The sequence below is a fragment of the Triticum dicoccoides genome, chromosome 5A (genome assembly GCF_002162155.2).
Source record: "Triticum dicoccoides isolate Atlit2015 ecotype Zavitan chromosome 5A, WEW_v2.0, whole genome shotgun sequence".
Classification (NCBI taxonomy): Eukaryota; Viridiplantae; Streptophyta; class Magnoliopsida; order Poales; family Poaceae; genus Triticum; species Triticum dicoccoides.
The window spans coordinates 287,394,863-287,410,467 of NC_041388.1; the positions used below are offsets into that span (position 1 = coordinate 287,394,863).

A 15,605-nucleotide genomic window follows, 5' to 3' on the forward strand; every position below is an offset into this window, starting at 1 on the left:
TATAATTTTTTATTTTATCATGTCCTCAATGAGGGTGACCCTACAGTGTTCTAAAATTTTAGTCGATAGCACAGTTGCTTTTAGGGATAATTTATAGTGCAAAATTAGGTGAATTGCTTTAATCAATATAAATTGAAATGAAGATGGCCCTGAATCAAAATGCAAGGCTTTGGCGTTTTCTCGAAGAAAAAATAATCTAAATGTTATATCAAGTATTGTGATTTGCCCATCACAAAAATGGAAGCCATTTTACAAAATTAACTCCATAATCTAGATTGCGAGCAATCCATCATTTTGTGAATTTTTGTGTGTTTACCTTCTTTTTTGCATGCTTGAACAAAGGGCTACATATTTCGACTGTGGAAAATGAACTGCTTGGCTTATGATTTGGCAGGGCTTGTTTGTCCCTTCCGTAGTTTCATTGATGGTCCCACTGGCCCTGATGTCCCTCACCAGGTTATTAACAAAGGACTACTTCTAATACATGATATTAAACAAAATTCATGTGCCTTACGGAATAATTTCTTGTATATTGCATGCAGTGAAGCAAATGGATCGTCTCAGGAATCTTCAAGTTTGCTGTCATCAGAGCAAATGGCTCCTCGAGGACAACTTGTATTTGCTGTTGGACTTGGAGCCCTAGTGTTTGTTCCAGTGTTTAAATCTCTCACTGGATTGCCACCTTTCATGGGGATGCTCCTTGGTCTTGGCATTCTCTGGATTCTGACAGATGCGATACATTATGGAGAATCTGGAAGGCAGAGATTGAAAGTTCCACAAGCGCTTTCACGGATTGATACACAAGGAATTCTATTCTTCTTAGGTATTCTGTTGTCGGTTGGCAGGTAACCCCACCCCCTTCCACTCTGTACAATTATTTGGGGCTTTGCCTTTTGGAGCTCACCTTTAGAAAATTTGTGGAATCTTAATGCAATTTAATTAATATCAGGTGATGCCAGTGGCAACTTAAAAGTATTAAGAGGCATTTTAGTTATTCTTCACCCCCTCTATTTTTACATCAATGCACCGTAATTTTACGCTATGTAATTTTTGTCTTATTTCAGACGTAAAAAGAGAACGTAAGAAAATACATAATCGCAATTTAAGATTTGATATACCTAAAGATGTGGAATGTAAATTTTCACTAGAAGACTGATTAGCAGAACTAGCAAAACATATTGGTTCAAAAGTTGTCATATGACTTAGCAGTGTGAATATCTCCCGAGGGTCAAAAGAACCACAAGCCCTAAGAGAGAAAGCGCCTCCCGCGCCCAAGCTTGAAGTGCTCCTCAGATGGCTCGTTGAGTGGAGCCTCCAGCACTTGATCCTTCCTGAAATGGAGTTGTTCCACATCCACATACCCATCCTTGTCACACTAGGAAAGCCCTTATGCAACTGGGAAGTACATAAGTAATTTATAACATCTAACAACTTTAACTCAAATTGTTTCTATGCTTGGAAATTTAGTTACCCTGTTATGGTGTGTGCTCTACTTATTACTGTCTATTCCATTCCAACTTAGATGGTCGTAATTTTCTGATAGTTTTTTTGAGTAATCAATTTTCTGATAGTTGGATTTGTTCTTCCTTTGCACTAGCTTGGAAGCAGCAGGGATTTTGAGGCAGTTGGCGAACTATCTTGATGCCAATATTCCAAACGCTGACCTCATTGCAAGTATCATTGGTGTAGCATCAGCAATTATAGACAATGTTCCACTTGTTGCTGCAACCATGGGGATGTATGACCTGACTTCATTTCCTCAAGATTCAGATTTCTGGCAGCTTGTTGCGTTCTGTGCTGGTACGGGTGGTTCGATGCTTATCATCGGCTCTGCAGCAGGAGTGGCTTTTATGGGAATGGAAAAGGTGGATTTCTTTTGGTACCTTCGCAAGGTAAACTTCTTTCTCATCCCGCTCTTAATAAGGAGATATGGAACAGCATAATAGCAATTAACAGCACAATCTGTTACAAATGAAACCTCATTATATCATGTTAGCAGGTGTATTAAGTACACTTTCTGATATACGCTGGCAAACTTCTGAATACAGCCCATATCTCTGATACTTTTCTTTGAGTAGTTTTTGGTAGAGTTGAGAGCAGAACTCCTATTTCTGACTGCAGCTTAGCTTGGAGGTTTAGCTCTGGTATTGCATTTTAAGAAGAAAAAAACGTTTCCGGTTCTTGAAGTGTGTTGTTGTTCGTTGAATTGAGTGAAAATGTGCTTGTTTCAGTTCCTTAGAGATCTATAGGTAATAAACCAAAGTTCAGTCTGCTTGTTCACAACATACTTGAGCAAACAATGACTGCCCTTTTCCATTGTCCTGGATGTGTGTCCACATTGCAATTGTCTATGCATCCTTGAGCTAAAATTGGTTGTTGACACGCACGATACTTGTTTGCGCTTGCAGGTGAGTGGTTTCGCCCTTGCAGGTTATGTAGCTGGCATCATCACTTACCTAGCTGGTCAGAACATCCATCTATCTCTTCCCACTTCACTGGCGGAGATCCCGTTTATCACGGGTTCGTAAAAGGCTGGCCACGGTGGTCCTGTACTGTAAGAAGATGTTACAGTAGACCGAGAAGAACACGCGAGCACACTGGCAGCAGAGAAACGGTTTTTACAACCTGGTCACTTGGCTCATAATACATACGGGTTGAAATAAGCGAGTCGTGAAACCACGCCCTGATTGAGCTCCTTGGCCCCTTTGAGATTTTGTGTAGTGGTACTGAAAGGCTTGGTGCGGTGTTGATGCGAGTCAAATGTGGTAGGCTAGAGCAGAATGGTTATGTAAATTAAGCTGGTAGTGATCTATGTCCCTGTCAACAGGGGACAAAAACATGTACTCTGAATTCCTATGATGAGTTTTGAGCTGTCTGCATGTTGTAATGATCGGCTTTTGTGGTGATGTTATTGGAAAGAATGAAGTGAAGTGATGTGTATTTGTTTGAAAAATAAAAATTCTGTAAAAGAATTGTCTGGAGATACAATAGGGATGATCCTGAAAACTTAATACCCGGTGCGGCTGTGTGGCACTGTCAGCACTTGCCCAATGGTCTTCAGTTTTCTGAATTGGTGATCCCGGTTGAATCCCTGGTCGTATGTATCTGTGGTGTATATTTCCACTTGAAACGAACATTTGTAAACCCCTTTCATGATTGATGAAGAGGTGGTTTATATAGTTCTGTTCTTCCCTTTGAGTCAAGTCAAATGTTGTAAATCAGGTACTCCATCTATAAAGCTGTACTAAAGCAACGACAATTATCATGGATTGGAGGCAACAATTAATATGGATTGGAGGGGAGTACTTCAATCTTGCGTGCGTTTGTGTGTGGGGTGTGAGGAGCATAATACTCCTACATAATACTGCCAGGAGGAAAAATTAGGATCTGATGTATCTGTAGAGGCCGGGTGTAATGCTTAAATCTTTTAAGTAATAAAGAGTTCCTTTTCAAAAAAATATGACCAAAACACAAGCAGAGATGTACTCTTCTTGGGACCGACCATCCTATAGCATCGCATATAGTAGTCCTATCCTCTGTGCTGCCATATATCAACAACGTACGTACTCCTATGTATGTATGGATGTACATGTATACAGGCCAGGCGACAGGCCAAGGAAGGAAATCCAAGTGCCTGCAACATAGGCAGCAGTGTCAACTCACATGCGCAACAGGAATGCATGCAGAGGCAGGCAGGACGAAGACACCGCCAGATACCGCTCGGCTCTCGCATGTGATGCTGGAGCAGAGCATATGCAGCTTTACACTGCCCCGCGGTGGCCGCTCTTCGTTGCATCTTTGCCCTTGCGAGATGTGAATTTTGTTTTGTTTTACTCTACCACTTGCGACTGTTGCGAGGGAGATGTGATCTCTATAATGTAGGAGTAGCAGTATCTTATAGTTTGATGATTAGAAACGCGTGGAAGTGGAAGCACCAAACGGTAACAACAAATTTCGTTCTTTTATCAAGGACAAGGAGGACAGAGCTAAGAGCTAGCGCATATACGTACATGGCCACGCATGCATGCATGTGCGCCCGTCCTACGTGCTCCGGGTAGAGCCAAAGAGACAAAGATTCCTGTGGCCCTACGCTGTGTGGGGTAGTATGTGCGTTGTACGTGTGCCCTTTTCTCTCGGTAACTCGTGACTCACTTGTCCCTCTCATCGCAGACCCCCGTCCCGAGCGACACGGATCATCTATCTGCACACATTTTTACCAAAGGCAGGCTTTGGTAATCTAGTACGTACTTCTCAGCTGGACTGCTGCTACACTGTCTCAGACTCGGTCCATTGCAGCCAAAAACCGTCTCGTCTAATACTACTACTCCCTTTACCACAAGTAATATGGATCGGAGGGATTAGCAAGCTGCTATTAGCTTGTTGACGACGAGCTCCAGTGAGCCCTATTAGGGCCCTTTCCATACAGCCGGCAATATATATAGACCAAAGCATTGAGGTTTTCAGGAGATAGAGAGAGACGGAGGTCATTGGACTGGAGTATTCCGCTTCTTTTGGGGCAGAAGATCAGAGGGTCGGTGCGGATTATATATACGTAGGTAGTAGAGGGTTCTCAGACCTCAGCCACCCCAAAGCAATAGGCAGCGGCTGCAGAAGTAGCAGGGCGGTGCGTAGCAGGTAAGTATTTCTCGTCGGCTCCTGCCGGATGGTTCAATACGTAAAAGCACCCCAGGTATCCTAACTTGCATGGAATGTGATGTTTTAGTCTCAAACTTGCAAAATGCACCTTCATCATACCCCAACTTGCACTCGATGTAATGATTTAGTCTCCGACCTATCATAGCGTGACAAGTGGCAGCCAGGTGGCTGGTTCGGTCATCGCCCGCACTTTTACAAAAAACACCCTACAGTTTTTCATAATCAACCCACGCTACAGGAGAGCACCTGCATTAATTCTGCCTGAAATCCACTTCGCGTCCGTTTCGAGGATATAGTTGTTGTTCATTCAATTAACATTAGCACGACCATTCAATTAACTGAAACTGCACTGCAGATAGCATTAGCATTAGCATTAACTTCGATAATAAGGGTTTGTTTTCAGTCAAATCCGCATATAAGATTCACGTTGTAGTGCTTAAAAGGGAGGCGAGCAAGCAGGCTGGCCAAAGTTCAGATAAGAAGGACTAGTTTTCATCGTTGTTCTCTTCTTTATGGAAGATTAGGTGCCCGCCAAAAGTGCACCATTTTCTGTGGAGGTTTGCACACAACAGCCACCCAACTTATATGAATATAAAATAGGAGTGGTGTTGATCTGGACACTAGATGCGCAGTCTGCGGGAAATACTTTGAGGATGGAGGCCATTTATTCTTCAAATGCAAACTAGCAAAACAACGCTGGAGAGCCCTGCTACTTGATGATGTCTGATCCGAGCTAGTCCAATTCACCAATCCAAAACAAGTTCTCCAGACATTTTTTGATCTGCCGGAAGAAAAGAAATTACTGACACTTGCTTGCCTCTGGCAGTGGTGGTCTGAACGGAATGGGGGAAATCATGGAAGGAAAGGAATGGAGGTTGATGCGTTTCAGTTTGCTGTGAGACGCCATGTCAGGGATTGGATGGAATTCTTCGCGTCGAAAAAAGTAGCTCACACATCGACGCAAACTAGATGGGAGACCCCTCCACAAGACTGTGTTAAGATCAATGTAGACGCCTCATTTAACGCAAGTTTGGGCCATCGAGGGTGGGGTATGATTTGCATAGATTCGGAATCAGACATTAAGTTCCTGGCAGCAGGATCTGCTGATGACGTTTCTGATGCTCTACATGCTGAAACCATATCCCTCTCACATGTTGTTCAGCTAGCTGACCAACTGGGCGTGGGGCGGGTAATTTTTGAGACTGACAGTCTCAACTTGCAACAAGCAGTGACCTCCAACTCTTATGACTTTGCTCCACTGGGACAAATGTTTCGAGATATCAAGGCCAAACTCAATTCACAATTCATTAGCACAAGTGTAGTCCATGTCTCGCGTGACTGTAACATGCCATCACATGTACTGGCAGCAAGGGGCGCATGATTAGCTAATGCTGAAATGCGTTTGTGGTTGGACAATATTCCTGCTGATGTAACCCGTTATGTAACCAGCATCTCAGCCGTGTCATAAATGGAATAAGAGTGTTCCATGTCAAAAAAGAAGAGAAACAAACCAGTGTTTGATCAATATGCAGGCAGTTATGTAGTTAATTTGTTACCAAACGTAATGCACTACAGAACCGAAAATGAACACATAGATAGTATAAACTACATAAGAATTGGTCAGTGTACTAGACAGAGGACTCGGTAACTATAATCTGCAATACTTTATCTACCTTATTAATGGCTCCTTTGTCACCACCTTTCTCCAAGGCAATGATATCTGGTGTATCCAGTGTGATGGTTATTTGTTTCATCCCTTGTCTGAGTAGACTGCAGGCATATCTATGAAAAAGAGCATCTGATTTTAAGTTCATAAAATTGGCCAAATATCGCTATAAGCATCAAAACATCTAGGAGAGATGCTATACCCGATGTTGAGGGCGGTCTCCGTCTTGTCGCCCGTCAGCACCCATATCTTGATGCCGGCCTTAGCAAGTTTGTGCAGTCAGTGAGTCAGGTACCTAGAAAAAGGGAAATTAGCATGCGCAAACCAAAGAGAAGTCTTGAACTGTTCCATTTTACAGCATGAAAGAAGATAAGATTTACTCACCCCCTTTTGCAGCTTGTCCTCAACGGCGGCGGCTCCAAACAGAATCAAATCCCTCTCTATCAAATCTGTCGCTTCGTCAATCAGCTCATCCCGATCAGCGCTGACAGAATTCTTAGCTGCTGTGAAGTTCCTTTCGAATTTAGTGTATTCGATCTCCTCAAGTTGACGGTATGCAAGAACTAGTGTCCTCAGGCCAGCATCAGCGTAATCATTTATGTGCTTCTGTGTCGCTTCACCATACGTACTCTGAGAGTTTGACAGCCTCTCGTACATTATACTGCACATCATACGTACTCTCAAAGTCCCAGTCTTATCCGTGAGAATCGTGTATACTTGGCCCAGCTCCTCGTTCATTGAATGGTCGTGCTAATGTTAATTGAATGGACAACAACTATATCCTCGGACGTGCAGTGGATTTCAGGGAGAATTAATTCAGGTGCTCTCCTGTAGCTTGGGTTGATTAGGTAAAACGGCAGGGTGTTTTTTGCAAAAGTGCAGACGATGACTGTCCAGCCACCTGGCTGTCACTTGTCACTCTGTGATAGGCCGGGGACTAAATCATCACATCCAATGCAAGTTAGGGTATGGTGGAGTTGCATTGTGCAAGTTTGGGACTAAAACATCACATCCCATGCAAGTTAGGGTACTTCGGGTGCTTTTACCTCGATTCTTTTACCCATGGGCAATTGAGCTATAACATGCATCCGCCTGCTTATTCTACCAGCTCCGAAACAACCTATGTAGCCACGCCAAGCCAAGCTCCACCGTTGCCTCGCGTAGTCACATGCCCTGCTCCTCCGCTCACCGCCTGCCGTCTGGCGCCCATGTGTATGCCTACAATATTCAGACCGAGCTTGGTGATTTGCCTGCCATATCTTTATTTTTTTTGAACGCTGGTAGTAGCACTGCCAAATTTATTGTTCAGAAGAAGAGTAACAAGAACACCTCCAAAGGAGAAAAGCACCGCAAAAGGGCTAGTGCAGAAAGAAAAGAAAGAAAACAGAAACCCGCCAGCACCACCACAAACCCAAGATCTGCAAGCAACCGTGCACACCATCGGAATCCATCATCGAGGCTTCCAAGATGACGCCTCCAAGAAGGAAGTGGTATCGAGAAGATCACCGTCATCCGATCTTGCTCCACCAGATCTTAGGTTTTCACCCGGAGGCCTCAGCCATGAGGCAGGAAGAGCAACGAGCTCCACGGAGGCACCTCCAAGGAAGAAGACGACATCCATAGATGCCGTTACCGTCGGCATCGACGAGGTCATCCGGAGCCAAGCCTTCCACCAACCATCCAGGATCCGAGACCAACCCAGCACCACCGGGCAGAACAAGGCCAAACACACACTACCAGACACGGGATAGTCGCCGCCGCACACAGAATCTAGGCAAGGACACGCCAACCTGACCGGTCCGCACCGCCGCTCGCAGGACCTGGGCGAACCAAATCGACACCGGCCATCCTCCGGCTTCGTGCGCAGATCTGGGCAAGAATTCGCACCGCATCGCACAAGAAAGACCGAAGTAGAACCATAGCTGACCGCCCCGCACCACCGCGCGCCAAAACAAAGTGAAAATCAGGCCAAAACTTAACGTGCTCGCACCGCCGTGCACAAAGACCGGACCTCCGTGCTGGATCTGGTTTGCCTGAGCCTCCTCAAGCACCAACAGGCTGGACAACGCCCCTGCTCCAGGAGCTGGACGTGCACACACTTGCAAGGGGGAACCCACCAGCATCCACCGGCACTAACCGCTCCCGCCTCCCCTATCCAGGTGCCACCGGCCAGCAAGATCTGGGCCCAGGACTGCCCAAACTTAGATCGGGCTCAGAGCTCCTCATCGCCGTGTTGCCCAACCTCACGCACCGGCGCCGCCACCTAGAAGATCCGTGCTGGGGGCACCGACCGCGCTCATCCCGCGCCCGCTCCACCGGCCGCCAGCCCGTCAGGCCCAGATCTGGCCCGACAACCGCAGCGAGCCTCCCACCATGCACCACCCAGGGCCACAGCGTCGCCCAGGATATCTCGCGAGCGCGAGCCCCTGCACCATCTTGGCCCCATCCCGCGCCGTCCATGGCAGCAGGCGCGCCATCCGGCAGCCGTCGCGCCAAGCATGCAGGCAAAAAAAGAAAAAGGGCCCCGCCGCCACCTTCACAGGAGCCGGCCCAGACTTCGCCGGCCGCTCCTCCGGCAGCGGCGAGCCGAGGGGAGGGAGGAGAGAGGGGCGAGTTGCCTCGATCTAGGGTTTTCCCCGTGTCGCCAGGGAGGGCGACGCGAGGGACGAGAGGATGAATAATGTCGTCTGCCATATCTTTATGGTCGATCCATTTTAGGGCATCTCAGACACGGATCATCAAAACACACACATTTGTTTACATCAGATGGTCCGGACATTTTTGGCGTCCAAGTTGTCATCAATTTGGGTAGACTGGTCTGATCGTCGTACCTGGCCCCAAATCAGGGGGTGGGGGGCTCATGGAGGTTGGACATCCGCCACATTAGACTCCGACAGCCCAAACCGACCTCAAAACCTCTCTCTAGCTTATTCACAAATGGTGCGGTCGGCCACCCGTCAACCCACACTTAAGACGGCCATGACAGGTCGCCCACATTCACACAGGGGCGCCACTCGAGAAGACTATTGGTTGCCCACATTCAAACGTTTGCCGTTCCGCCTACCCTAGATATATAAAGCCGAACGACCACACCCAAAAACCCTACCGTTCCGCCTACCCTGGATATATAAAGACGAACGACCACATTCAAACATTTCCCATTCCGTCTACCCACACTCAAGCCGGCTATGACAGGTCGCCCACGTTCACACAGGGGCACCGCTCGAGAAGACTATTGGTTGCCCACATTCAAACGTTTGCCATTCCGACTACCCTAGATATATAAAGCTGAACAGCCACACCCCAAAACCCTATTGTTCTGCCTACCCTGGATATATAAAGCCGAACGGCCACATTCAAACATTTGCTGTTCTGCCACCCTAAATATATAAAGCCAAACGACCACACCCCAAAACCCTACCGTTCCGCCTACCCTAGATATATAAAGCCGAACGGCCACATTCAAACTTTTCCTATTTCGTCTACCCACAATCAAGACGGCTATGACATATTTCATCAATTGGGCATCATAGTTCGTCACCATTGGTAATAAAGCGCAACCAAAGCAGATTACATACACTATGCATCAAAGGTCGCAACCAGTGCAAATAAATGCGTCAGCAAAATAATTTACAGAACCGATGGCGCTTCAACACAATTCAAGAAATGTTAGCCCTACCCGGGAGATGTTGCACAAGCTGATGAGACTACCCTTGTTTGACACTCATATCCTCCAACTCTAGCTACTTAGCAATACTATATGTACTGGAGTTCTATGTTATCTTTTTTAGAGATTGGACTTCGACTTGGAGCTGAGTTGAACCATGTATTTCCGCTTGAAGTTGAGACTAAAGAAGTCGAACTAATTCAGACGACGATTTCAACGAGCTTGTGCCACTGCTATTGGCGAGTATCTTGAACACTACATTAAGACATATTTGGGGTTGTCTCGCTATCTTCAAGATGTTTTACCTTCTTCACTGCAATATATGTTAGAGGGACAAGCAATCGGTTTGTCTCACTATGTTCATTACAGTTCTCTCTGTCATCAGAGATACCACTCTAAAAGAGAAAACAAGTAGAAAAGTTAAAGGTTTTGCGTGTATAAGCATCAATGGTAAGTGTGCTATCAATTTATGCCATTTTATATTGGCAAATAAAGAGATACGATTTAAAATAGCATTAACAAAATATGACATTGTTTATAATTAAGACAAAGATGGTTATGACATTGTGCAGGTGTGGCTAAGTTTGTTAGCCATTGCATTGTTCCGCAATTTTCTTTTGATGTGCGCATTCTTATATTGATTATGACATGTTCAATATCTGAGATGCATGAAAACAAAAGTAGTAGTGAGATTATCCTTGTAATGCATATGGCATTTTAATCTAATAGGTGCTCCCTATAAACCCCTATGTGATATCTCTGGAATTATGATGAGAGATGTCATGCGTGATGCAATTTGATGCGTACATTAATATAATTTGGTCGTACTAATAAAAATAAGCTTCCTGTTGAGAGATCCAGTAGTAATGATAGTTGGCAGATGATAGCTTCAAAATATACTATATACAAAGTTGTAAGTGCATCTAGTGCCATCCCTAGTTGGTTTTGGAGTATTGACGACAAACCTACTTGAGGGACTAATGTGTTTGTGAGAATTGCAGGATAACACAGGTAGAAGTCCCTCATTGATTCGATTTTCCTACCAGAGATGACCCCTAAAAATGTATGAAGACATTGAAGTCAAAGGTGGTATGTGAAGACATTCACATTGAAGACTATGACAAGAGAAGACATCGCGTGAAGACTATGGAGCGCGAAGACTTAGCAGTTTCGTCGTTCTGTGTTTTTCTTTGTTGAGTCATAGGAACCACCGTACTGTTAAGTGGGGTCCAAGAGAATCAGTCAGAATGACTTAAGTGATGCTTAACCAAAATCCTATGTCTTCGAGTGAAGACTATGAGAGCAAATCTTGTCCAGAGTTGGATAAGTCAGCTTTGCTTGTAGCCCAAGTAAAGTTGCCATGTGTGTTTGAAATCTGACCGTTGGAACACGTGTCAGTTCCTTAGTGACCCAGTGTCATTTCGGACAAATCAGGTCGGGTTGCCTAGTGGCTATAAATAGCCCACCCCCTACAACCATAAACTGTTGGCTGCTCAGAGTTAGAGTACGGCTTTTGTCGTTTGAGAGCAACCCACCTCGAAGCCTTTGAGAGAGAATTCCTTGCGAGGATAAAGCCCTAAACACCCAGAGCCAAAGAGTGTTAGGCATCACTTAAGTCTTCCTGCCTGTGTGATCTGAAGACTTATTACACTTGAGGACTATGAATCCTCCAGCCGGTTAGGCGTCGCGTTCTGAGCATCCAAGAGTCATTGTGGATCGCCGATGAACGAAGTCTGTGAAGGTTTGGAAGTCTACCTTGAAGACTTACCAGAGTGATTGGGCGAGGACTGGGTGTCCTTAGCTCAAGGGGAATAAGGTGAAGATGAGGTCTTCTGAGTTGAATCTCAGCCTCCAAAACCAGACGTACAGTTGTCACAACAACTGGAACTGGTCCAACAAATCATTGTCTTTGACGAGTCACTGGTTTCATCCTTCCCTTCCCTTTATTTACTGTTGGTCCTTGTGAAGTCATTGTATGATTGCATTATCTTCTATCTTCACTGATTGACTGTTTGTTCTGATTGTCTTCACAATATCTTCCTACCTGATCCTTACTGCCTAGCTGCTATTAGTCATTGCGCTTTCACTTCATTGAATACTTGACTATGGTTTGCCTAGTGTAGTCTACCTTCCGCTGCATGGTAATAGGTTTACTTCTATCGGTTGTCTTCGAAACTTCCATGTTTTGAAGACTTTCATAAAAATCACCTATTCACCCCCCTCTAGTCGATCACTAGCACTTTCAATTGGTATCAGAGCAAGATACTCCCTTATTCTGTGTGATTCGGTTTAACCACCTAGAGTTTTAGCTATGTCGACTGCAGGGATAATTAAGGTCTCCGCTACTTGCCCCGTCTTCGATGGAACTGAATATCCCTACTGGAAGAATAAGATGCGCATGCATCTTGAAGCCATTGATGTCGACCTATGGTATGTCATCAAGAATGGCATTCCCAAGGCTGGTGAAGGTGTCACCGCTGCTGATGTCAAGAAGTTCGTTCAACTGGACTCCACTGCCAAGAACATCATCTGTGGTCATCTGACCAAAGGACAGTATGGCCGCGTGAGTGCTTTGGAAACATCTAAGCTAGTCTGGGACTGGCTCTCCAAGGTCAATGAAGGTGTCTCAACCTAGAGAGATCAGAGAATCAATTTTCTTCGCAACCTCTTCAACCGCTTCAAGAGAAATGACAATGAGAACATCCAGCTCACGTTTGATCGACTCACTTACATCACTAACGAGCTTCAAGCTCTCGACGCCACTGAGATCACCAAGCATGAAGTCGTCAAGACACTCCTGAGATCACTTGACAGCTCATTTGACACCCTAGCCCTGATGATTCAAGAACGTCCTGATTTCAAGACACTCGATCTGTCTGACATACTTGAGAGGCTCAACACACATGAGTTTCAGCTTTCGGAGAAAAGAGACATCTATGGTCCCAACTATGGGCGAACTCGTGCCTTGAAGGCAAAAGCTGTCTCCTCATCTGAAGAAGAATCTGACAGCAGTTCTGATGATCCCGAAGACATTGGAAAGGAGCTTGCTATGCTTGTGAAGAAGTTCCAAAAATTCACCAAGAAGAAAGGCTTCAGAAAGTCTTCACGATCAAGCTCAAGAAATGATGAAGCTTCTGCTCATGACTACAAGAAGATAACATGCCACAAGTGCAAGAAACCTGGCCACTACATCTCTGAGTGTCTGCAGTGGGACAATGAGAACAACAAGAAGAAGAAGAGCAAGGAATATGACTCTGACGACAAGAAGAAGAAGAAATACTCAAAGTCTTTTTCCAAGTCTTCCTCAAAGTCTTCATCACACAAGAAGAGCTCATCTAGCAAGGCACGTGCGTTTGTTGGCAAGGAAATGGATTCAGAGGAGGAGTCCGCTTCTGAGGGGGCGGAGGTGGAGTCTGAGGAGGAGTCCGATTCTGGCGTTGCGAGTCTGGCTACAACATATGTTGCCAAGTCCATCTTCAACACTGAAGACAATGACTTCATCACCGACACCGATGCAAATGACAAGGACTACTCTGCTCCTACCTACTGCTTCATGGCACGCGGTGCCAAGGTAAACAGACGCACTGCTCACTATCAAACTTCTAGTGAAGATGACTCTGATTGTGGTTCCAAACCCAGCTACAAAACACTTGCTAAAATTACAACTGAACAACAGAAAGCTATGGAACATATTCAAAAACTGTTAGACAAAAGCGATGATCTGTTAGACGCTGAAATGACTCGATCTCAGTCCTTAATTGAAGACATAAAAAATATTCACGTTAAGTATGAGGAACTTGAAAGTTGTCATGAAACGCTCTCAACAACTCATGGAAAGCTTTCCTATGATTATCTTCAAAGGAAGTAAGATCTTGAGAAATTGAGAGCGGCTCATGAAGATCTTCAAAAGGAAAACAAGACACTTCACGCCGAACAGATCAGTTCCGCTCAGGAAGGATTTGAACCACCATGTCTTAAATGCATTGAGCGTGACAACGCTACTTTTGTTGCTGAGTGTTCTACTGCTGCTACTGTTGCAATATCTTCAACTGCTGATGTGGTAACTAACCCCTCTGCTGAGGATACCACTGCTATTGCTGATGAGAATGCTAGGTTGAAGACATTGCTTGAAACAGGGATGTACAAAAGTCCCAAAGGGCATCAGACACTATGTGATGTCCTCAAAAGGCAGATCCTGAACCGAAACCCTAGGAAAGAGGGTGTTGGGTTCGAAAGGAAAATGAATGCTGATGGCTCTTACTGGAAACCTGAGCAGTACCCCAAAACCACATGGGTTGCTGCAAAGGAACCTTCAGCAGATCCATCCACCCTATCTGGCTTCACTTGTGCTAATCCCATTGTTATTGATGAATCCTTTGATGCAAACTATAAACTGTTTAAGAATCAGAATGGTGAAGTGTTTGCCGGGTATATTGGTACTAACTGCAGGAATGGACCGCCTACGAAGAAGATCTGGGTGCCGAAAAGGTGTTTGGAGAATCTTCCTATGAATGTCATCATGACACCACAGGTGAAGAAGACAAACCCCAGACCACAGGCTTCATACGGTCCAAAGGCTTCATACAGACAAAGGACTCACCTGAGTCACACTAACGCAAATGTTTTGTAGGGAAACCATACTCAGGCCTGTGAATATGAGCGCGTTTCATCAAACCGCCATGTTCATAAGACCAGGAACTATTCTGCTTATTCTTATGAGTACTATTGTTCACCTGCAAGACTTTTTGCTAGGGCTCCAAAGCCAAAGTTCTCAGATGTTGCACTTAGACTCATTGCTTCGAAGCCACCCTTGAAGATGTGGGTGGCTAAGAAAGCTTAACTCTCTTTTGCAGGGAAAGGTCTCCAGCCGAAAACCAAAATTGTCTGACGCTATTGCTGGGGACCTTAAACATCTTGTAGGGCGCAAGATCAAATGCCCAAATGGTCTTATTATGTACTTTGTTCCTGAATCGCTTGCTACTCGCCCTATCAGTCCAAATCTCGATCTAAGCTTTCATAATCCACTGGTTCGTCAAATGTTTTTGCTTCACAATTCTCTTCGTGAAGCCTATCCCCCTAACTTCACTGTAGGGTACGACACCAGCTGCTTCAGAATGGATTATTGATAGTGGGTGTACCAATCACATGACTGGCAAGCAAAGCCTTCTTATGGACTCAACACTACGTCCATCTGACAAAAGTCACATCACATTTGCAGACACTGGTAAAAGCAAGGTATTGGGTCTAGGTAGAGTTGCAATCTCAAAGGATCAACACATGGATAAAGTCATGCTTGTTGAATCCCTTGGTTTCAACTTAATGTCTGTTTCAATGCTTTGCGATTTAAACATGATTGTGATGTTTGGAAAATATTGTTGCCTTGTACTAATGGAATCTGACAAGTCTCTAGTGTTTGAAGAGTATCGGAAAGATGATTTGTACATGGTAGATTTCTCAGCAGGACCACAACTTGCCGTATGTCTTCTAGCAAAAGCTTCTGAATGTTGGCTCTGGCATTGAAGGCTAGGACATGCTGGCATGAGGAACCTCCACACCCTTGCAAGGAAGAAGCATGTCATTGGCATCGAGGGCGTCAAGTTCAAGAAGGGTCACTTA

The 15,605-nt window shown here is 45.1% G+C and overlaps 1 protein-coding gene and 1 long non-coding RNA gene across 2 annotated transcripts in view; one reads left to right on the forward strand and one right to left on the reverse strand.

The window, feature by feature from the left end:
* The window catches only part of LOC119301067 (sodium/proton antiporter 1-like), a 20,391-nt gene extending 17,377 nt beyond the window's left edge, over window positions 1-3,014 (forward strand). The window contains exons 7-10 of the mRNA XM_037577965.1: window positions 395-456; window positions 543-845; window positions 1,598-1,892; window positions 2,409-3,014. Of these exons, the coding sequence (XP_037433862.1) occupies window positions 395-456; window positions 543-845; window positions 1,598-1,892; window positions 2,409-2,528 (780 nt within the window). The 3' untranslated portion in view covers window positions 2,529-3,014. The remainder of the gene's footprint in view (window positions 1-394; window positions 457-542; window positions 846-1,597; window positions 1,893-2,408) is intronic.
* A 3,122-nt stretch (window positions 3,015-6,136) lies between these two features.
* On the reverse strand, window positions 6,137-7,049 carry LOC119301069. Its single transcript, XR_005146859.1, has 3 exons — window positions 6,707-7,049; window positions 6,525-6,617; window positions 6,137-6,438 (listed from the first exon to the last, which is right to left on the reverse strand). It is a non-coding gene; the product is annotated as an uncharacterized LOC119301069 (long non-coding RNA).
* Between the last annotated feature and the right edge of the window lie 8,556 nt (window positions 7,050-15,605).